We start from the raw sequence: 24,850 nt of genomic DNA on the forward strand, positions 1-24,850 counted from the left end.
AAAAGTTAATAGTTTGAACAGCTCTCTTAACCTGTCCCTGAAAACTGAAATTAGTGTGAAATTAGTGGTTTTACATTGGGAGACAGAGTGTCATCTTCATGGTGAGGCAATTTAACTGGTTGTAGGGTGTCAAGAAAGACTATTTCAGAAATGCCATAATTAAATCTTGGTACTTTCTATGCTGTTTCTAGGCAGTTTATAAGAATAGATTTTCTAACTTCAAAATATAAATGTATGTCATCAATACATTGAAATCTTTTTTGTGTTCTTTTGACATGTGTGTAGTGAAGGAAAAGATGATAAACAAATATAATATAATTGAACTGGATCGAAAACTGAACCCAAAATCTAACTCTGACTGCGGATAAGAAGAGGGCACTGATATTCTCGTAAATAGTTTCTAGGCAAGAGGTAAAAAGTTGTATCTCAACAGCCAGCTGCTATAAATAATAATTACAGCTGCTGCACAGCAATGGTCGGGCCGGGCAAAACAGAATATTACTGAATAAACTCATCAATAAACTCATCAGGATAATACCTGTCCATTTGTTGGCATGTACTCACAAATCTGCCTAACAGGAGGCAGATTTAAGCAGAATTAGGCAATTTGAAAGTAAAAGTTCCAAAGCTGAAGCACATATGGTTGATTTGGTATAAATTGTCAAAGTTTTGAAATTTAGAGGCTTGCTGTAATGCCACTGTAAGGACTATTGTCTTGCATTTCCAATTGAGGACATCTAGCATTTTAATGTGTCATCATCATCACCCTTGCTGGGGCTTGAACTTAGAACCTCTGACACCAAGAACCAGCTCCTAGCTCATTGAGAAGTGAGACCTGGTGTGTGGCCTGACAAATGGACTCAGGGAGTCACCAGCCAGGCAGCAGTTGTCAAGGCAGATTTTAAAAAAAATGTCAAAATGTCAGAAATACTAGCAAAAAATCTGATAATACATAAATTGCATCTTGACAGCATGGAAATGTTGGTGATAAGTGTTTTGTTTCATAAGTAAAAATCTAATGTTTAAAAATGCCACTCTTACATTGACTGCAGTTGTTTCCATTAGAGCAGAATTCAAAATGTTTTCAAAATTCTATTTTTGAGATAAAATTCAGATATTTGCCAAACTTCATCAACCACGACTCCAAAATATTGTGAATTTTTTTTCAGAAAGATTGAAAATGTATTTCGGATGAATTGGATGGTATATGTTTACATTACTGTTACAGTAAAACGTTTTCATTCACTGTAGGCTCAATTTTTGATCAATCAAAAAAAGTCTGAAGAAGCTCTCTAGCAAGTTTGGTGTCAATTGAGCAAAAATTGTAAGTTAAGTTTCTTAATTTTTCACGCATGAGAAGTACGATTTTCTTGGAAGAAGAAGAAGAACATTGAGGAAAACCATAGGGTCCTGGCAGCATAGGCTGCCCAGTCCCTAATACATGAAACCACTGGCCAGAGCAAAACATATAACAAAGACAGTACAAGCTCTGCCTGCTGAACATCTCGTAATATGATAGGGACAGGTAAAGGGCTTCATTCATGTCACAACCTTTTCTAGTAACACATGAGAAATGCCTTGAAAGGAGCTCATAACTGCCAAAGAATGATTAGCGGCAACAGTGTGGCCCCTGTCAGGGGGCTGCGTTTTGTTAAGGAATATTAAACATTTACTTGAAAACACTTATCAAGGGAGGTTTCATTAAAGTGAGTATAAGGGAGGTTAACAAGGAAGTCAATAATACTGAAAAGCACCCTAGAGTTAGGATGGATCTTCAAAATGAGGTCAGATTAATAAGCCACTTTTGCTTCCTTAACCGCTTCCTGCTATTTGAGCATTAAGTCTTTCATAAAATATTGTGGAACTCTCGCAGTTTATCATTCTCCCATTAACTTTTAGCTTTCCCACATTTATTCTCCACAGCCTGAGTCTGGGATTTTTATCTTGTCATGTTGTGGCATAATGTAGTGCTGTAAATACTAGGGATATTGCTGCAACTCTTTGTACAGTTACAGAAAGGACACGAATACAGGTGTCTGTCCTGGCAGTGACACATATTGACCATAACACAGAATCGTACAGAATGTTCACATATAATGAAAGTTTTCATTTCAACGTACTTTTGAGTGCTGTGCAATATAGCGTTGCAGTGTGGAATTGAGGAAAGTAGGTAATGGTGCGTTGGTCCAGCTTGATATACAGTAGTTATGAGATGCATGAAATAGCATTAGTTGGTGTAGATTTGTTTAGTTGAAGATTGAGGCCAGTTAATTACAAATTGGATATGCTTCTGTCAGGCTTGAACAAGGCCACCAAAAAGGCTTAAGTAAAAGAAATGATGAATTAGGAAGCATCTCTGCCAGTGCTGCGTGTGTGTTGAGTGCTGCACAGCTGGACACACACATGAGCACACACTCACTTTCTGGCAGACATCCGCACCTTCACACACTTCACTGATGTTCCGCAATAAATATTTACGGACGCTTCCTGGCAGCCAGATAGTGTCCTGGAAGCCAGATGTAATTTACACATCTTTTTGATGCCGCCTCATTTTGCATTACATTGAAGTAGTGAGGGAGGGAAATAAGTGGTAGAGACGCTTTAACTTTGTGTGTGTTGTTGTGCTCTGTAGAGACCAAACTTTTTGGCATGTAAACCACAAGGGTCAAAATTTAATAAGCCGCCGGCTGAGAGCCAAACAATAATCATATTGCCCACTGATCATGCACAATTACTGAAATTTGATTATAATCAAGATATTTACCTTGTACTCAAACTATCTTGTTGACTCAATCAATAGAATATGTTTACATCCAGAAGATTTACATAATTGAACTCTCATTTGGCTGATTTTTCTTAGTTGTACAGATCAAAATCTGGTTCATGCATAGTACTATCACACACGTGTGTGTTTGTTTTTGCTGTAGCCCAGGCAGAGTTACATTAGTTTGGGTCACTCAGCCACCTGAGGTCTGGTGCAGATGAACTGTCCAAGGCAACATATGGAGCCCCAAACAGACCTGGGGCTGATCAGGAGTCATCCAAAAGTTCATTAATAATCTATATCATCCATATTTCTCTCCCTCTATCCCTGCACCTGTTATCCGCCTCTCCACAAATCCAACTTCCTCATAGATTAATAGGAAAGGTGGCCAATAGTATCCAACTAAGGCTTTGGTACCGATGGGGGATGCAGTTAATTTGGATAATATCACTGCCACATGTCGTCAACAACAGACTAACAGGAGGCAGGATTCAGAGAGTGGGCTGCTCTGCTCACTGCCTGCTGCCAGCTGTGAGGTCTGGATGAACCTTGAACAAAGAGTTGTCTCTCACCTCCTCTCTGTCTCTCTCTCCCTCTTAATGTTCCCTCTACAGCATCTGTGTTACCTGGCACACACACGCGCCATAAATAATACCTCACCAAAACACACTGGCCCAAAATGAAAAGCTTTAATGAAGCTTAAGGGCAAGGGATGCCACCAAAGGGCACGCGCTGATAGATCGGGTCATAGCTTTAATTGATGTTTATTGCAGATTGCAGGTGCTTCTGGAATTAACTTAAGAGGTGATTGGGCACAGAGCAGTCACTCTCACTGGTTTCAGCTGTTGCATTACAGTGGGGCTGCAGAGGCACAGGTGGCAAAACTTCAAATGTCAAAGCCGAGGGCAGCCAGACAGCACCCAGCAAATTGCAGACATTGTCACATTCGGTGTCAAAGCATGGCTGACAGGGCGTGTGGAGCTCGCCGGTGTTGGCAGCAACAAGAGCGTGCATGTGTGTGATACTATAGTTCTCAATTAATGAGAGATAAGACCAAGCCAGAGAGCATTGTCAGTGTAATCCACAAGTCATCAAACACCACATGAAACTAGTGTAGAGCCTGGGCAGGCTTGTGGCTGACATACAACATGGAGTTTTGTTTTTCCTCGGTCCTGACAGACGGTAGCAAAAAAAAACTGCTACTGATGGACAAAATGTAGCCGAGTGAAAACACCATTATGAATGACAGGTATTCTTCTTCTGTGAGTTTCCTGTTTGATGCGGTGTGCTCGGCAGCCGCAGCAGTATGTGGTGGACTGGAAGGGGCCAGACCAAGACAGCATCATCCGCTGCTAATGAGAGATGGTCCTCCCGTGAGGCTAGCGAAGACATAGCAAGGTTCAGAGAGTTGAATACCAAGCCCGTAGGAGGTTCATCCAATTACCAAACAAAGTTGTTCCGGTGTATTCAATTAATTTTCTAACAGATTCTCGATTAGCAGTTTCTCTAAGTCTGTAGAAAGCTTTGTCATCTACAAGAAACTGCTGCTAAGATGGTTGTTAGCTGTAGTTAGCGTCTGGTCATTAGTATGCTTTTCTAAATGACAGCTTCCTTTCAATGAGTATGTTGTTTTATATTGTGTTGCTGTAAGCCTCTGTAGTAGAGGATGGATGGATGATGAGTGTCTGTTTACCTGTTGGTAGACACTTAACAACAGTGTCTTTTTATCACAGTGATAAAAGAATAATGCCGTTTCGCTGCTGTAGTTGAGTTTTAATCCCTCAATTACCGTTGTGTATTTTCCCATCTACACATTTTGTGGCCTATACAAAATCCAATATGGGAGATTTTCACAAGTCAAGTGTGTTGTTCAAGAAATTAGATTAGTTTTTGAACCCATGACAAATTCCTTAGTTGTACCTGTCAAAAGTGAAGGCTCCCTGTTGGCCCTTATCAAATTCAGCGAATTCATTTTCTCTCCAGGTATAGGAGTCATGCCGGTGGAGGTTATTATTCTGTTTGTTTGTCAGCTTGTGATTTTCTGCTACCAGTGAGGAGTGGCTGTTTTGCATCCAGTGCCTGTTGTCTGCTGCCACCTGTTCCTTCATTACCTGGCCACATATTACTCTTTCTTTATGTGGACAGAAACTTCTCATGCGCGAGGGGATCACACTCTGAAATCTGCTTTTTCTGATTAGGCCTTGGATCTAGTCAGAATACATCCGCTCGAGATGTAAGGATATGAAATTCTCCTATTCAGGGGTGAGGATAAGATTTTTTTTTTTTTTTTTTTAGAGGGGATATATTGGCTTTTATGTTATGAAAGTCAGAAATGCTCGGCTCAGACATGAATGGCAGCGCTGACAACACCTACAGAGGCTGTTGTAGTGCTTTAGTCCTGCTGCCAAGACTTTTCAGTGCAGACACTGCAGACTGGGTGTCCTCCTGTGCTGTCGTCTACAGCAGAGCACTCTGCTGGGAGAAGCCAGACCAGGCCAGACTTGCCTCACAGCCTGGCCTAGTCTGGCTCAAGTCACGGTGCAGTGAGTACAGGCAGCCTCGGGCTTTCACAGTCCTGATGCTCACAATGCATTCTTCATGAGGTATTAAATGAATATAGGAATACAGATACACAAAGCAGAAAATAAATGTGATCTAAATGCCAGGCCCCCGTGCTGTGTGCAAGCTTGAGCAACAATGCTGGAGGAAGATGTTTGCTCGGTGCCAGCCTCATTAAATTCAACAACCCAGTCCGTTCAACTGGCCCACAAAGTTGAAAAAGAATGGAAAAAGGTCAGGAGGTGGGATGAAATGAAATTAGAAAAGGAGAAACTGTGCCGTTAACGCCACCACGTCGGAGTATTGATTTAACTAATTGAAATGGCACCAAGGGAGAAACACCAGATGGGTCTCCTCTGGCCTGAGGTGGGGTGCTGGCTGGCTCTGATAGGATCCCATCTGAGACGCACTGTCCCTGGGGTGCATGCTGATGCCTTGCTTTATTCCCCAGACTCTTTCTCACAGTTATCTACAGCCAACACATTCTCTTGGTTTTGTTAATAAAGTGACCCTTTTTTACATGGGTTAGTCAAATCGCTTGGAAAAAACTCCTAACAAGAACTTGTGCATTGTTTTTTGTTTTGTTTTTGTTGCCTTTGGTAAATGCATGTTGGTCTTATTTATGCAGAGAATGATCATCAGACAGGACAGAAAATGTTGCAGAGATAAGGAAAAGGCTTAAGAAAATGCAGACTGGCTTTAGTGTATTGTGAAAGTAAAAATCAGCAATCAATGCCAGGTGTAGGCACGATAAACGCATGACTAACCAAACTCCAAAGCACTAGACCACCCTGGCAAACTGCCCTCTCAATGGCATTATTGCTTCGCTTTTCCTGTTTAAAATTTCATGAAGGCCATACAAAAATAAGACACACATTTTGGATGAATTGCTATTAAATAGCATGAAATAAGGATGAACTACAGTAAGACAAAGGCTGTGTTTGTTCAGAGGCTGAATACACACTCTTACTGTGCTGGTGCAAAATTCAACTTCAAAGGGCACACGTTTGTTTGTTTGTTTGTTTGTTTCTATGATTTTCTGTTTGGACAAGTCTGCTTTAGTAATGTACTGCCTGTAAGTAGCGCTCAGACTTAAACTTAGACCTGTAGGGCAGTTTAGTCTCTCTTTGTCAATTTCAATTTCTTATGCACTGAGGCATATACACACATGAACGAGAAACAGGTGTGTGTAGCATCAATCACACCGGTCAGTCCTCTGCAGTTCACAAACATTACCGATTTCTACAACCAAAGAAAATATGGAAATCTCAATCAAAGCCTGAATTTGTACCGACCCTGTCAGGACGAGGGATTTGTGAGTGATGGATCCAAGTTGTGATTATGGAGTCCTTTTCTCCTTGTGTCTTTGGTTTTATGATCTTACTAATCATATCCTGACTGCCCCCTGGCTGCCTGTGTCCTTCTGTCCTGGTGGTACTCCATGCTCTTTCCCAGCATGCACTGCCTATAATTAAATAGGAGCCTGGTCCTCTTGACGGTGTCTGTGGCTGCTTTCTCTGCCTGGCAGCCTCCTGATCCTCCTTCTACAGTATCTCTCTTTCTCTCAGTATTTATCTCTGTGTCCCTCACTCACACACTCGCTCCCTCTCTCCTTTCCTGGATGTCACATGAGAAACTGACTCTGGTCTCTGTCTCTCAAATGATTTAATTGGATGCAAACTCAGGAGCACGGACATCAATATGGAACTATATCTGCCATAAGGCAGAGCCATTAGTCAATACTTTGCCCTCCACATGCCGAAGGCTTTTGTCAGACCTAATTACCCAGTACTGTATTCAGTGGAGCCTTACCAGTGGGGGACTGGGACTCCTGTGGGATCTGGTTAGGATCACAGTTCACTCCCAGTGTATACAGTGGAGTTGGAGAGTTCACAAAAGCAAATATCACTCACTCTTCTCTTCCATTTAACGCTGACAGCTAAGAGACTGCAGTCATGTGCATATTCAGTTCCACTGGCTTCCACAGTTAAGAAATAGGCCTGGAAGACTGAAGTGTTATCTGCACTGGACATCAGTTGACAGAAATTAATAACACGCAAAGCAGCGATGCAAAGGATCCACTCTCATGTTTGTAAAAAAAGAGGGTTGATGCACTGATACAGATCAGCTCCACATCTTTTTTTTATTATTATTTTGTAGCCAACATTTAGTTGTAGGTCATTTTCCAGGGGAAACACACATTGTGAGAAAGCTATTTTCAACCACACAATAAAAGATGCAAATTGAATGCATGCATCCAGCAACCTTGTTTTTAAATGATCTGTATATAGGTTACGGTCAGATTGATATAGTTCAACATGTTCATATATCTGCACACTCCCAGTTATAGCATCTCATATTAACAAGCGCAATAGACTTCTCAGGCATGGCGTGTGTTACAGTATAATGTCAGTCAGTGACATTAGTAATCATGTCTTCCATTCCCTTTAGGAAATTCATGAGACCTGTGCTACTGCCTGCCTGTGTGTTTTTCACGGTTGTGAATGAAATATTATTTATTCAGTTTGAGGATATCCACAGACAGTTTTTCTAATAAACACCAGCTCATTAGCTGGTCGGCTGAAGTGGCAGGTGCAATCTCCCATAACTGCTGATTGAAAGTAACTGCGGTAGTTGTCCTATTTTGTGGAAACACTGACAGCTCCAAAGACTTTTTGGACTTATTATATTTAGATATTTAAATTTAGTTTTTTTATGTTTATTTGCTTTAGCTAATCTTCAGGCAGCCGCTGAAAGTGCATGATTATGCACTGCAAAACTTAAAAGATTTTTTTTATGAAGATTCACATCAGAAGTGAAAAACTGAACCTATCTAGAAATATATATATATATATACACTGTATATAAAAAAGTTAAAGTTAGTTGCATATTCACCAACCTTTCAAATATATGTGTCCCTCCAGGGTGCCTCGTCCAGTCTGGTGGTCAAGTTTGCAGACACTGATAAAGAGAGGACCCTGCGTAGGATGCACCAGATGGCAGGCCAGCTCGGCATCTTCAGTCCCATGACCATCCAGTTTGGGGCCTATGGCGCCTACTCTCATGCTGTAAGTCTCAGCCCGGCGGGGGAGGAGACGGTGAGCTTTAAAAAAGAAAACAAAAAACTGTTGTGATTTAAGGTTTGAACTCACAATCTCTCCTACTAGGCACGTGACACTCCCAGACAACAACTACAGTACTTAAAGTGTTTTCCACTATTAAATGGCTGTTAGTGTCTACATTTACATAGGCTTTACAGAAGATGCTGCACTGCTTTTTGTATTGTCTTTTTTATCCCCTCATTTGTCCAGGGAAGCTGCTTATCATGTATCCTCAGCACTACACTGTTTTACTTTCATACAGTTGTAAACATCCACTTCATATTCACTTTCCATTCTCAAATTTCCTGACTTGTTCTTTGAATTTAAACTGCCAACCCATGCTTGCCTCTTTAACATTACATGTAATTACGTGTATTTCCCTACATTCAAAGAGAGGTGCATGTCATTACCAGAGACCCACACCCCTTACTCCCTTCCCTGCCAGCTCACCCCACCCGCACTTCATATTCACACATGAAAGTCACAGCCTGAGTTAGGAGTGTGTGAGATTTTGCACTCATACAGTAGCTAACAACTCACCCTGACAGGTGAGACTCGCCCACTCACGCACAATCTCTCCACTTTTTCTGCCACCGCCGCCCTCTTTTTCTCTCACACATATACATTGCATATATAGATATGCATAGTCTTGTAGTTTGTTAAACTCGTCTCAGCACACAGGCTTTATCTTGTGTCAGTATAATGAGCACATGGCCAGAGCGGTGTTAGAGTAGCTGGGAAGCAACGCTGCAGGGCAACACGGACCACTCTGTTCAAGAACAAGGCATGGGCCAAGCAAACAGAGATGTGAGAGTAAACATGCTCTGGTCCTGCGGCTATTTCACCCTCCTTCCCTTTTCTGTCCTTCCCTCCATCCCTCCCGCCATCCGCCTCTCTTCCCCACTGCTCTTTAATCCTACAGCAGATGATGCAACAGCAAGCAGCCCTGATGGCAGCGACACAAGGGTCCTACCTGAACCCCATGGCAGCCATTGCTGCCGCGCAAATGCAGCAAATGGCAGCTTTCAATGTCAACGGCCTGGTGGCTACTCCCATGACACCGTCCTCAGGTATACACTAATAGGCACACACACGCATGCAAGCACTAACTGGCCCGACTGCAAGAGCAGAGGCATGTGTGTGCGCGCACACACACACACACACACACACACACACACACACACACACACACACACACACACACACACACACACACACACACACACACACACACACACACACACACACACACACACACACACACACACACACACGAAAGACTTCTCTCTCCATTTCTCACTGCTGCCCTGGAACATTTTTATCATTAGCAAGAATTATAGAAGCAGTAGTAATATATTCATTCAAGGCCTTTCTACTTTTGCCCTTGTTCCATTTTTTTAGATGTAGGCTCAATATTCTGGCTGAAGCAGACATTGCCAGTGTTGAATTAAAGGAAGCAGGCCCTTGTATTGAGCAAGGCATGATGGGAGAAGATGTACAGCATTCCTTGACACTCATTGGCAGCCACATTATAGTCTCTCTCTCTTTTCCTCTCTCTCATTATCTCTCTCGTTCGCTGCCTGTCTGTCGCTCTCTCCCTCTGTGTCTCTGTGACAGTGTGTGTTTTCTGGGAACACAGCCAATCCGATGACTTTGGATGCAGAGTCCTTGGCTTATACAATATAAGAGCAAAGATTTGTGTGAGATAATCCTAGACCCCAGTCTGAACTATCTTTTTGGCCCTTGTCATGAGGAGCTTTGATGGCTCGACACTAAGTAGGCAGGCCGCCTGAAGGCAGGGTCATTGCAAATGTATTAAATAAAGTGGCTTGACGCTGTACCTGGCATTTGTAATCCACAAGGCCTACATATACCAGGCAATGCCTATCAAACATAATCCTACAAGACCTAAATGCCCTTCACCTGGATTAGAAAAATAATAAAAATCCATCAGCACAAAGGGGCACTGACAAGGTGACAGACTTGGAATATCATCTCAAGGAGAAAAGGTGGATAGAAGAAGCAGCTTGGGCTTCTGCTTTCAGTACTGTAGCCTTTCTTGTACACCAATTGTATACCTTTTAAAGCGCACTTATGCCCCCCAATAAAAATCCAACTTTGAACGTGGGCAAATGATGAAGAAAAATGTAGGAAGCTTCCCCTGTGCCACCTTTACACCTCAATCACTGTGCCAGAGCCACCTGCACTGATTTGAACTGTACCTTTACAGTAGTTCCGACTGAATTGCTACCAATTTGTGCCAAACAACATTATTGGCACTTTATATTGGGTCAAAAGGCACACTACTCAGGAGGACCCATTATGTGACTGTTATACAGCTGTACATTTGTGAGGAAATGTTCAGTACAAAAATATACCTCTCTCGTACCCCTATTTCTGAGTGTGCATCATGTGAACCCTGCACCCTGCAGTTTCCGTAATGACTTGTATCTATTTGCAGGCACCAGCACACCCCCAGGCATCTCTGCCACAGCCGTGCCCAGCATAGCCACCCCAATCGGGGTCAACGGATTCAGTGCCCTCCCACCTCAAAGCAACGGGCAGCCCACCTCTGAGCCCATCTACACCAATGGTATTCATCCTTACCCAGGTGAGCCAATCAAGGTTTAAGAAACATGAGATATATTTGTAACATCCTCCGTCACGGGACAGTCGCTCTGACCCTGACACTTCTGATGTTCAGCTGCTTGCACCGACAGTGATGTGTGAATGTTCGATTATTCTAGTGTAACACATGAACTGAATAAGAACATAACCTAACTGCCACAATGCAAGTTCAACATGCCAGTAGTGACAAATTGAATTATGTCGTACAGTGCTGTTCAAAAGTTGACAAGAGCCCTTTTTTACTTCACACTCTCCTGACATCTTTTTCTCATTTGAATTGAAACATTTAAAGCTCGAGGGTCAATCAACAGCTTCTCCGGCAGATTTCTGAGCACCCGGTATCATGATGGATCCATCAGTTCATCCATCAGTCCATTATGGTTAATTTGATGTGTCTCAACCCGTCCTCAGCTTCTTAATGTTGTCTGGGACTGATTCCTGAAGAACTGACAGACTCACACTTCCCATTTTGCATTATGCAGAGGCAGCTGCGATTGTAATGAACTACAAAGTGGTTTGTTTGGCATGTTGTTAATATTTGATGCAAACATCTGGGGCAAACAAGCATTTTGAAGAACTGAGAGATATGACAAGCCACATTTCTCCCACTCCCTGTGTGTTCTACACCCCCCAATGGTTCTCCACGAATAAGCCAATTTCTGCCTTGCTCTTTAACACTCTCACTATATCTTTCTTTGTTTCTGTATCCATCCTGACCGCTGTCTTTGTCTGTTTTGCTTTTATTTTCCCTCTTTATCACCCCCTTTCTCTCTCTCTCTCTCTGCAGCACAGAGTCCAACAGTGACCGACCCTCTCCAACAGGCTTATGCTGGTGTCCAGCACTACGCAGGTGATCCGTCTCTCTTACCTCCTCTCCTCTCTCACTTCCTCCATCTGTCCCTTTCCCTCTACCCCTCTCCCTTTGTGTTTGTCACATCCGCAGACACTATGACAGGTATAGAGATAGCCGGACGACCAGCCAATTTTCCCCCGGATTAGGCTACTTTACATAAGGATTGCAAAAGGATTTTCACTTGACTTGATTATACACCCACACACAAAAAAAGTCCTAATTCCAAAAGTATACCAAGAGCTGGGGATGTGAACCTGCCATAGGCTCCCACATGAGAGATGACACAGACCTCTCAGACCAATGCATTCTGCCCGACATCAGCTCCTATTAACATGGTGTAAGTCTCCCTCTCTTTCTTTGTGTGTCTGCTCAGTTGAACTGTACTCCACTCCCCTCTTGCCACGCTCTTTGTGCAGTGATCCACCAGCCAAATGAGCCCAGGCTCCCAGTCATAATGCAATTTATTTATGCAGTGTCTAGAGGACGCAAATGAACAATGGAATAATGATTTGAGTTTTGTTGTGTCAAATATGAAAATGGAGATGTGAAAAATTCCACTCTGGTTCTCCCTTTGCAACAGCAGCCTACCCTGCCGCCTATGCGCCAATCAGCCAAGCGTTCCCCCAGCAACCAACCATCATTCCCCAGCAACAGAGGGAAGGTAAGAGCGAGCAAGCGCGCCCACCCAAGATAAAAGGTGATAATTGCCATGTTCCATTCTAATGTAGCTGCGCTGCTTTGAATTAGCGAGGGAGGGAAAAAGCTGGCTGGGGAAAATGTGAGAAAAAGGCTTCCCATTTAAAGAGAAGAACATTAGCAGTGAGATGGAAAGTTACTCTGTCATTATTCAAAAACTGCACTAATTCAAACTCGCAGCGTTGGACTGCTTAATCAGTCCATTACAATGTGTTTAAGTGGTTATAAATATTCATCAGATTAATTAGCTGCATGCATAATCATTTATTACCATTCCTAGTGTAGTGTTCATTCTTATGCCACAGCATCAGATGTAATAAAGCATAGGATATACCGTGATGGTAAATCACTCCTTTTGACACCATTTTTCAGTCTCAATTATTCATCTATATGATTGTATGAGACAGCGTAGAGTGGCATGAATATTCAGTAAAGGAATTCTCAAGTTCAGTTTTTTCCAGAACTGCCTGGAGAAAAAAGTTTATGTTTGCATTTCTTGATAGAGAGTGCAAGCACAGGTCACAGTGGAGAAATTTGTAAATAAAGTGTAGATACAGTGCATCAACTTATTCTCATATCAGCAGCTTCACATACTACTACACAATAAATACATGGAATCTTGCAATTGCTGAATTTATCCCACCTCTCACTGCGACCAAGGGACATTTTAATCATCGGGAAGAGATAGAAGTCATGGTGATGCAAACACAGAAAGACAAAGCAGCCACAAGCATCACACACACACACATAGAGCTATTCTTGGTTGAGCCAGTGGCCTGTCTGAGTTCTGGCCTCCTCTGGGTTTTGGCTCCTCTCCCAGTCTGTCTCAGTCCATTGCCACTGTGTCTGCAGCTCTGCCATTTAACAAGAGACACCTAAACCTGAACACACAGGCACAGTCAAGCCTCAGCTTCAACCTCTCTCTGAAAGCTAACAATTTCAACAATGCATTCTATCACTCTGTGTCTGTGAGAATATCAACAAAGGAAATCCTCCAAAATCCAAAACTCCAAAAATATAATTTTAACCAGACAAATATTTGCTGTACTCTTTGAAAATATGTCATTTTCACGACAGAGAAGCATCCCAGGCAGCACAGCTACATCTCAATACTACACAGCAACACATACCAACATGGCAAATAGCAATGCTGTCAGATGCCTGTGAACTAATTATGCCCAAACTTTTAATCAGCTCTGCAAATTAATTAGTTGTAAAAAGGGTAACAATGAAACAAATTAAAAACAAACAAAATCAAAGTTGGGTTTTTTTTTGTATGAAGAAGTTAAAGGCGGCAACCTTCCATATAAGTTTGGTGTCAATTTCAACAATATGTCTATGATGAAATACAAAGGCTCACTATGCCACACTATATTTCACTTTTGAGTGTGTAAGTGCATCCACTACATAGTGCCCTCAAAAATAACCCACAATCTAACAAAAAATAATTGTGCCTTGGCATGTGCTGTATTTTCTACCGACACTCGTACTATACTATGCATTAGATGTCAAGACGAGTAAAATACTCTGTGTCTATCACATGTACTAGGCAGTAGTACAAAAGATGGCAGTCTAAGACCCATTCAAGAGCTCAGGGCAGACAGCATCAGTATCAGTGCTTGTTTGAGGTGATGGCAAACTGAAAAGAACACTTAGCTGCACTCGTTTGCCTTGTTGTTGCCCTTGTTCAGCCGGATTTCAAAACTTTTTCTCTGTCTTGCTGTTGAGTGGAACTGTCACAACAACGACAATGACTTGCCCTATGAATGTTTTAGAGTGTAATATTCTGATTCAGACTCAGACGCACAATACAATCCATGCATAACCTGCATCCTCCTTTTTAAGAAATGGCACTTACATTACCCAAAATGCAACACTTAACTGCTGACAGTTCAGCTGGAGTTTCAGGTACGTCATACTAGTCACAGCTAACGTAGCCACAATTAGTTAGCCTCAAGCAGAGATGAGTGGTGGTATCCAGAGCTCTGCAAGCTCACACATTTCTAACTCCCCCCACCCCACTTTCTCTCTTGTAGTCTTCAGCCCCCGCTGAGGTTACGTCAAGTGACATCACTCGAGGCCATTTCTGAGACTCTCGCAGCTCCCTCTGGAGCCCTAAAAGGCTTTGTGTAACACTTTCACATGTGAAGTCGTACTGCCCAAGGCCTGTAAACAGACTTTGATGTGTAAAGTCACTTCTGCTTTAAAAAATAAATTATTATGAATTCTGCATGTGAATCGTACCACATTTGTTCTCATCCTAAACTGTGAGAAGAAGTCATCACTGTGTCTGAACAAATGATGCAGCCAGATCACCCTGTCAACACGCACTGCCAAATATTTACCTAGCGCTTTGTACTCTGTCACAAATGGGCTACATATATAATTTGTACACGTTTCATTTACATTGAACATACCGTATATTTTCATTTTATTTTTTCTTTACTTTAGGAACCTATGAACTATCCTTAGAGTAATTTTTCCCTTAAGCAGACAACTTCTTTTAAAGGATAAATCCTCCATCAGAGACCTAAACCTAAACAGACAGAACTGAGTTTCAGCCTTGGAAAAAAAAAACTCTCTGTCAACCTGTGTGTGCATGTGCGTGTGTGTGTCCTCTATCTCGCTCAGGCATGGCAGCACTACAGCCAGCCACCACTGCAGCTCTGTTATCAGCCTTCTCACCAGCCCCGGTCTCATCTCGTCATGCTATCACCCAGAGCAATGAGACAGGAGAGAAGGCTAGCCAGGCAACCAGCTGCAAGCCTAGTGTCCCCGAGTCCATCACATCTCTCCCCATACCTCCCTCTATCCCTCTCTCTCTCTCCGTCCATGGTCCCATCTTTTTCTGTCTCCCTCCAGTTCATTCCTGCCTTTATTCTGATTGGCCTGTACAATATGTGGCAGCTGGGTGGATGAGTGTGGAGGTATGGAAAGAGATTGGAAGACAGTCCTACTGTCACGCAGTAATTGGGGCAAAAACTTGGCTTATGTCTTAATGCATGCTCTGCCTCCTCCTCTCTCTCTCTCTCTCTCTGTCCCACTGTTTCTCTTTCTCAATATAACCGTCTCAATCTTTCTCTTTCAATCAGCCTCTCTGTGTTTTTTTTCTCCCTCCTGTTGTCTCCCTTTTTATATCTGGCTGTTTTTTCTCTTTTACTTCTATCTCTTCTTCTCTGTGGCTGTTTACACGTGCACAAACAGCAACAGCCGGCGTAGTTTCTCAGACAATAGTCAAATTTGACTGTATAATGAGATTTACTAAAGTGCTATTCAGTTATTACGTTAAATTAGGTTCTCAGGAGGACTCAAATGGCAACCACAAAAGAGCTGACCAAACAACCTGTGTGAACCCCTGAAAATGGGATTATGGTGTGTATACCAGAAAAAAAAAATAGGTTCAATACGACTAATATTTGTGCCACGGGGAACATAATCAGGATTTGCTGTTTACATGGTTCATATATTCCTTGGATTATTGTCTTGATTGCTCTATTGAGTAATTTTTTCCACCTATGTTACTGTGGCCAGTGTCTGTCGCACTGGGCGCCTCCTGTTTATGCTCCCATCTAACCCCCCTGTTGTCTTTCTCTCATCACCAGGGCCAGAAGGTTGCAACCTGTTTATTTATCACCTGCCCCAGGAGTTCGGAGATGCAGAGCTCATGCAAATGTTCCTGCCTTTCGGCAACGTCATCTCCGCCAAAGTCTTTGTGGACCGAGCGACCAATCAGAGCAAATGTTTCGGTGAGTCAAACATCAACAGCCAGCGAGGAGAAGAGAGAGAAAAAAATAATAAATCATTAACATGGACAAAGTCACATGGTGGCTGTGTTTAGCAATCATCTCATGCCTCTTGTTGCTCTCCTGCAATTTGTGTTTGCTTTTGCTTTTATTCCCAGTGTCTATCCTAATCAAGCTGCAATTAACATTTTAAAGGTGCCGTTACATGCCACTGAGCATGGGGGAGGGGGGGGAGGGGGGACATGGGAGCAATGCACATGTGCTCCCTGGCTTCATCACACAGGCATATCTAACAAGACGGCGGGGCTCGCCAACAGAAAAAAAAAGAAAAGGGGGGGTGGGGGGTGAGGTGAGAGGGTGGACGTTGGGAATGAATGAATCGCTCATCTAGCTACTGACCCAAAGATCCTTCCACAATTGCCACTTGCTCCGCACATTGATTCATCACCCTCTCTATCACACCTTTCCTAATACAATCAGTATCTATCTCCCCTTCTGTGCCATTCCCAGCCTCCTTTACTCAATAGAAAAGCATTTTCCAGACCCCCACCCCCTCAATCCTCCAGCCGGGCAACCCAGCAGCATCCTGCCACCCCTCCCTTACTTTTCTCTCGCCTCCCACACAGCAAACCAGTTCATCAAGGGTGGAGGCGGTGCAGGTGGAATCCATGGGCTTAAAGAGATAATAATAGACTGGTGTGGGCCTTGCTGTTGATTCAGTTGGACAGCAACACCCAGGAGACAGGCACAGAAAGAGAGACTCCCAGCATTGGCTTTCTTTCAGTTACTCTTCAACATAGCATGTCTATGAGGCTTTCTCTTCCTCTCTTCCCTCGTCTGTCTATCTGTCTCTCTCTCTCTCTCTCTCTCTCTCTCTCGCTCTCTGTCCCTCTCAGGACAGTCTCTCTCTTCTTCTCCCTGTGTGTGCTCTCCTCTAAACATATGCCTCTCGTTATCACTATCCGTCAGTCAACAAGGGGGAAGGACAAAGGGGCGGTGACCTCATCAGTCTCACCGGCTTATTTTCCACGGCTAGTAATTAAGATCTTGGCTGAAAAACAGCAATTTAACCCATGATTCTTTTGTGGGTTTTTTTCCAATCATTTCTCCCTCCTTTTTATAGTAGGGGCCCCAGGGCTCTTTTGTAAGACATTAACAAATTAGGCAGAAGATGCTGTGCATTAACGGGGATAAGTTATTAGGCCTCCAAGAACTTGGAACACTTCATTTTAAAAATGTGTGAGTTAAGCCTTGATGGTCTGGTTAATGGGCGCTGTGGACTCACAGACTTGTATAGATAGACGTGTATGTATATGCATACCTTCATATGGTATACAGGAGTAGAAAAATGAACAGATGGTAAGACTGATTTACAAAACGTGGCTTTGCACATGCTGAATTTTTATTTTTTCACAGAATCTAAAGCAATGATGGATACCAAATACACTAACAGAAGCACCACTGTGTGTTTAAACTGGGAAACACTGACAAAATAATTATGACAAGTTAATTACCTGTCACATATAAGCATCTCACCATCATTTGAAAAAACAAACAAACAAAAAACAGAATATTGTCTAACTAAAAACCAAATAACATGGCTTAAATCCACCACATAAATACAGCTCTTCTCTAATAATTGGTGTTAAAGTGACTGTATGCTTTAATGTTACAATGTCTCAGTATATAGAGTACATTTAATATTTTGTGTAACTGATCATTTTAAATCAAATACCGTTGGCGGACGCCCATGAGTCTGAACAGAAACGTCAGTATGACCTGATTTCCCAGTAGCACAGGTGAACTACATTTTGGGATTTTGAGAGGAGATAATCAGACATCACTCTGTGAGATGGAGTGTTTACAGAGAAGCTTGAACATTTCAATATGATGAAAAGGTCAGCAGAGGAGCACTCAAAGCGTATTCCTACAGAGGAAGCATTCCTGGAGTAGGATTTGGAGTATACTCTTAAGGGATGTATCACTGTCAACTTGAGACAGATGTCTGTTTAGTATATTTATTTGCACTGTGATAAAATGGACACGCGTATGTGACACAGTATCGCTATTAAACAGTGCAGATGAGACATCTGAGGGATTAATAAAATATTTCACCACTAGGCAATTAAAAAAATACGATTGTGACGCAGGTTACAGAGATCCCATTTAAAACTGTGTTTAAACTTTGTATAAATCTTTAGATTAACATACTGTGTCCTTAGCGAGGGTTGTGCTTTTTCAAAGTCACCAAAATGTAAAGAATAGCCATTAGGCAAAAATCAACATCCTGTAGACATTCACTATTGAGAAGCCTCACAGTTGTTTTTAATTCAACCTGGGAGTCTATGGGAACAACATTAGTCTTTATCTTCTGTGTTTAGTTACTCAACATTGACTTTTAAAAGTGATCAAAGCTCACCTTGTTAAGTGGAATAAGCTGGATTTAACTTGGAAATGAATTTCAAAAAGGTCTCCTGAGAGTAGAGAGACAGACACACACAAAAAAGGAAACCCTCTGCTTTTTAGATATGGGGAAAAAAATATACTCTAGGGAATACAGTCCACCTAAAGTGCTTCTGGAAACAGGATATACCTTTTTTTTCAGCTGTTATGCTTTTTTGTTCTTCAGGGAACATTGCCTCTGCAGGTTTGTGTCAGCAGCACTCGTCTATACATTAATAATTTTCCAAAGACTCACTATCCTCAGATTTACACTTTGAAACTTTAATAATCTTTAACAGCCACAAAGGACAAGCAAATCTCCCCTGAACACTTGCCAATATAAAATAATGATCTAAATAAATAAAATAAAAATATATTAAAACTGTAGCAGCAGCACAGGAGCTCACCATGGCCGCTCCCGACTGCTAAAAAGCGTCAATGGCTTGTTCAAAGGGAGCCGAGTGGTCGTGTAGTCGTGGGTTATACCACAGATTTTTCCAACCTCACCTCCACAGTAGAGCCACCCCTGCAGAAAAGGTTTTTTTTATTATACCAAACAGCATAACAGCAGACAATCATCACATAGTACTTTTTTTTTTTTTTGTAGGGCAATGTGAGAATGCTACCCAGCCCTGTCCTCCACTGTCAACCAATACATCTTTGCAACTTTGTGTGTGTTTATATTAAAAATGCATAACATTACAATGTGTACAGACATTCTGCTGATATGGATGGCGGCGGTGAGAGCCATACCTCAAACACCAGGAGTGTTTGTAGTATTGAGTTGCACAGCTCTGCACAGTTGGTGCCGCATCAAAGATATGAAACATCAGCCAGCTATTTTGTCTGGAGAAAACAGCTGAAGCTGGAAACGTGCTCAAATATCTTATTCTGCTTTTATCTTTACACACATGGATTCAAGCGTTTAAAGTTTGCAGTGTGTTTTTAGTCCTCCTCCGCTCACTTCTGTACGTTGACCCCCAGTACCCTATCACCTTTTTGGCATGTGGATGTAATTGTGAGGTATGGAGATTCATTAAAGCCAGGGATAGCGAGTGTGTGTGTCCGTGTGTGTGTCTTGTGTTTGTAGGATTGGGAGGGGGATCACTGCCAACTGACAGGTCCTTCCCTGCTCAGTTTGTTTAAAGGGTTTGTAAAAGCAGCAGCCTTATCTCACCCGCACTGACAAAAGCCTGCCCTCTCCCCCCAAATTAAATTGGACCCATAGCGGTGTGATCAAATCAGCTGGCAGGCGGAAAATTTGGGCCGTCAATCACGGAGGTGTCTGATAAGAGAAGGCAAGGAGTCCCGGTGTGGAAAGCTGTGGGCTCATTCCGCCTCGACACCCAGGTGATAACTCAGAGCAGCAGGCACCTCCGTCCTACACACCTTGCTCCGAGCATCTCGTCACGACCCCCATGCCCTTTACTCTTTACTCAGATACACGCTCAGTCACACAAATACATGAAAATACACTTTTCACACACGCACGCACACACGGCCCTGCCACTCTCTCAAAGCTCAAACAGTCAGGTAACATTTACAGACACTCCTTTTGCTCTAAAAATCCACACACAACATGACTCTACTTTTTCCCTCCCTCTCCTCTCTAATCTTTGAACACCTTTTCATGTTTTTTTGTTCACTGTTCAAGTTAAACTCCCAGATTCTAATAGCTCTTCTTCGTTTGATTTTTAATATCTGAGTTATTAGCCTTTGTGGTATTTTTATGTAATCTTTTTAATTCTGAGATTTTCAATTAATCTACTGAAAAGAGAAAACAAAGAGCTATTGTTGTGTCATTGTTGAGAGTTAAAAAGGGTCTTTTTCTCCCCTCTTTTTTTCTTTTCACCCCGCCTGTCTTTTTCTCCCTATCTTTCTTTCTCCCTTCTCCTCTTCCTGTTACTCTCTCTTTCATCTCTCCCCCCTATTCTTCTCCCTTCATGTGTTGTTCCTTTTTAAAAAAAAATCAATTTTCCCATTTTTCTCTGCCCCTATCTTGCTCTCCCGTTCTGTGTTCTTGTCTCAGGCTTTGTGAGTTTTGATAACCCATCCAGCGCTCAAGCCGCTATCCAGGCCATGAACGGGTTTCAGATAGGCATGAAGAGGCTGAAGGTGCAGCTAAAGCGGCCAAAGGATGCCAACCGACCTTACTGACTCGTCTGCTGTCCATACCCAGGTACAGTGGCGCCCATGCCATAAAACACCATATCTTACCACATCCTTCCATGCCTGTTTAAATAAACCAGTCCACTTTGCTACTTAATAACGTAGTAACTGATTTTGCACAGTCTTATTGCCACAGTAGATGTAGAATTGCCTCAAATCTCGATTAAACCTTGATTCACAAATGAGGAACATCATTTCACTTTCAAACCTGGGTAAGATGTCTTAGCTTTAATTAGCTTTTAGTCTTTTATTAGAGTAAAGGCAATTTCACAAAAATAAAGTGTGTAGTTAATCCTTAATAAGTTTATATAATTTCAATTTCTCAGGCATTTAATTGATTTACAATGTGTTTTTCCTCTGCAAGGTTTTAACCGCAAATCAAAAAATGGGCAACTTCTTTGAGTTGGACTTCCAGGTGAGGTGATCAGCATAGATGGTCAAAAGAGGGAAAATCACTGTTCCTCAGTTATGTCCAAACAGAACCCATACTCCACTTTTAATTATCTTCTCTCTGTACAAATTTAGTGATAAATATAAGAGACTAATACAATTACAAATGCACAAATTACCTTGCCCTACTGCAAGAAAAGTTGACAATTTTAGTTTTGTAATCACTCCAACTCTGTGCCCCCATAAGCCTTGATGTGACATGAAATTATCCTACAAGTTAACATGGTTTTTGTTTTTTGCTGTGAAAGTGTCAGGACAACTAGTTTCTGGATTGCACAGCCCCTCTTGACAAACTCGGCCTCTTGAGATTTGTGTCAGATTGCCCTGTTTCACTGAATTGTTTTTATTTCTTCTGGGGTTTGAAATCTAATTTGGACCTGCATGATACTCCAGCGGAAACTGATGACATCATCAATACCCAGCTGTGCATAATTACCCGTCTACTGAGGACGGCGTTGGGAATCGATATAAGTTGTTGAGCTACAAATTTATAAGACCAGATTGCAACAGTTTTGCTCCTATAATAGCTCAGCATTACATTTCTGTCAGCTGCTTCGCAAAATCCATGGGCCTCTTTCAGCAGAGCTTTTACTTATGGGAAGATTCATGGAGGAGATGCACAATAATACAAAGCAGATTTATACTATAACAACTTTTTTTTTTTTTACAAGACCGCTGATGAGCATGTGGAGTAAATGCAGGATGTTTGAAAGAAAATTTTGTGCTCACAAAAATAAATAATCAAAAAGGATGCTTAATGGAAAAGCACTTACTCTCCCCATAAACTGCAGAGGCTTGTATAGTGATGCAAAACAGCACCAACTCCAGTAAGCACCATTAGGTTAGTTCAAGTTCTCAACTAAAACAATCATACACCACTCTCAAATTGTGTCACCCTTTTTATCGTAGGTACTCACAAACATATACATAGATGCATACATAAGACAGCAGAGACATCTTTTTTTATTATTATTTTTAACTTTATCTTTCTTAGGACTATTTTTTTCCCCACATGAGGACATTTGTTTGACATTTGCTCTTCTGTTATCCATGATACATGTCCTCATATCTCATTTTAATTACCTACAATATTTTGGAGGTTTTGTAAGTACCTAAAATATATGCCCAAAAAAATGATAGTGTACAAAAAACGCATAATGTTATTAAAGAGTAGTTTAACTCTGATAATGTAAAATCTAAGATGTTGCCAGTGTTTACACATCAACAGTAACAATTTAATCTTAGTAAATATCAATCCTGTTCAGACAAATGTGGATAAATATCTTAATTTAAATTTCGAATGGACCTGGTGTTATTAAAGAATCAGTAGACACAACAAAAGATCTTGCAAATGTGCAGATGTCCTGAGAGTAGATCTGCGTCCAGATCTCTTCAGTATTCAGCTGTGCCATCCTTAGGCACTTAAAAAGTCAGAGCTTTCATGCAAAATAATAAAAAGATAGTTTACTTAAAGTAGCACCATCCCTCAATAAAGAATCATTTCACCGTGTCAGGCTTGATTCGGAGAATCATCGCCCATCTGTCACAAAGTGCAGCTGCTGGTGCAAAAATAATACAGATGCATGCTCTCTTCACCCAATTGGCTAGACAACTTTTCATTACAATAACATAAGCCTGGATTATATTTCTCCATAAATAACAGCATGGTCCCACCATTTGTTTGTTTTAGACTTGACTCTTTAAAAGCCACAAGATGGCATTAATGGAAGGTGGTATGCCATATAAATGATAGATGCTCCCTTTATCCCTTGCCTGATAGCATTTGAATAGAGCTCTGTCCTGCTAATTGAAGAGAAGCTTTCACAGCAGACACCCTGAGAAGCGAAGCGGGGGGTTGTGATTTTGATTTAGCACATCAATGAGGGACAAATGGAGAATATCCTGCAACAGCACTGAATGACAGGACAGTCATTGAGATGTACTCAGAATGTCTCAAAGTACAGACATTTCTCACAATAACATCTGTCACTTTATCAGGAGGTGTGTGCGTGTGTGTGGGTACCTGTGTGCATGTGTGTGCGCGTGTTTCATGTTCTCCTTCGTCTCTGGTCCGATTCAATCCATCTATGTGTTTTTCCTCTGTTATTACACTATTTCTGTTGTTGAGTTAAGGAAAACCAATAGACCAAAACAAAGAGCAATCCCATGAAAACACAGAATTTTTTTTTGCTGCTGGTGCTTTTGAAGACAGCTCTGTACCACAGCTCTAGGTTCACAGATTCTTAAAAACAAACAACAAGGAATCGTATATAAAGGTGCATTTTAAAGATTAGACCAATCTGCTTAAAAGATTTTTGTACTTCTTTCATGTATTGCCTTGTGTTGTGGCAAACAGTACACTGAGCTCTTGAGCACCAGGAATGAATAAAGTTTGGCAGCAACTGTTTAGTTTTCTAAATTCAACTACACTTTAACGATGAAAAACTTTGATGAAACTTGAATGATGAATTTCTGTGTGTGTTCCTTAGGTAAAAACTTCAATATGTAGATAACTTCAGAGGGCCCCCTCCTCTTTTTCTCTGTCTAATACTGACAATTTCGCTTTGAAGTTGAATTAAAAACACGATCAGACAGCATTCTCTTCTGCTGGTCTCAGGAGCCCTGCTACTCTGAAATTGCGTTTGGTGTCTTAAAGATAAACTTAATGCAAAAAAGCTGAAGCACTCACTGTACGGCCACCCTCATAGCAAACAATGCAAGGCAAATCCAATTACTGTAGACAGGACAAGTTTCTGAAATATGCATTTCTGCCTTAAGGGTTATCTTTGTGAATATAAAAACATCAATTCAACCTTTTAACCTGCAAATGTTGTCAGCCTGAGAATATTCCACCACCACATTGAGGCACAAGAAAAGGCCTTTTTTGTGCTGTGTTGAAGATTATTTATTCTGTTATTTCTGTTTTACTTGTCAATTTTTTTTTTCAGTTTTATGGTAATAACCATAATAACCTCATTTGAGTTGTCAGGCAGAATAAAGTGAGAGTGTGGAACAAATAGAAAGGGTGCTTTGAATTCTGACTTAAGGAAAAGAAAATCCCACTGTTTCTTTCCTTCTTTTGCACCCCCACCAACGTGGCAACCTGACACGGCCCATCACAGTGTGAGGTGGCCTTTCTCCGCTATAGCCACTCCCCCCCTACACCTGTCATGGGGCCAAGTTCCCACAGCTGTAAGTTGAACCCATGGTGTCATTTTCTTTTGGATGACGTCATGTGGTGGGACTGTGACTGCGTTGCATGACGTGGCGTTGATTGATATCTCTAAACTCTATCTCTTTATATTCTGCCCTCCTTTTATATATATCTATATATATACTGTATATTGTATATTGGCAGTTTGTGGAGTGCAGTAAGCCGATGCCTTTCTTGGCTGGTACTTGTTGTACATAATGTAACTCACGTGCTGAGTGGTTGATTGATTAT

General features: G+C 41.7%; 1 protein-coding gene across 11 annotated transcripts in view; it reads left to right on the forward strand.

The window, feature by feature from the left end:
- celf6 (CUGBP Elav-like family member 6) overlaps positions 1-20,943 on the forward strand; it is a gene marked incomplete at both ends in the record, with an annotated part of 127,746 nt that extends 106,803 nt beyond the window's left edge. For 2 of the 11 annotated variants that reach the window (XM_083969329.1, XM_083969324.1), the window contains 7 exons: positions 8,248-8,391; positions 9,347-9,494; positions 10,886-11,035; positions 11,840-11,902; positions 12,486-12,566; positions 16,204-16,287; positions 20,816-20,943. In XM_083969329.1, coding sequence (XP_083825455.1) covers positions 8,248-8,391; positions 9,347-9,494; positions 10,886-11,035; positions 11,840-11,902; positions 12,486-12,566; positions 16,204-16,287; positions 20,816-20,943 — 798 coding nt within the window. Of the gene's footprint in view, positions 1-8,247; positions 8,392-9,346; positions 9,495-10,885; positions 11,036-11,839; positions 11,903-12,485; positions 12,567-16,203; positions 16,348-20,815 lie in introns of all 11 variants that reach the window. The other 9 variants (XM_083969328.1, XM_083969323.1, XM_083969320.1 and 6 more) reach the window with 5 other exon arrangements.
- Positions 20,944-24,850: the final 3,907 nt, after the last annotated feature.

The sequence above is a fragment of the Trachurus trachurus genome (assembly GCF_905171665.1).
Source record: "Trachurus trachurus genome assembly, chromosome: 3".
Taxonomy (NCBI): Eukaryota; Metazoa; Chordata; class Actinopteri; order Carangiformes; family Carangidae; genus Trachurus; species Trachurus trachurus.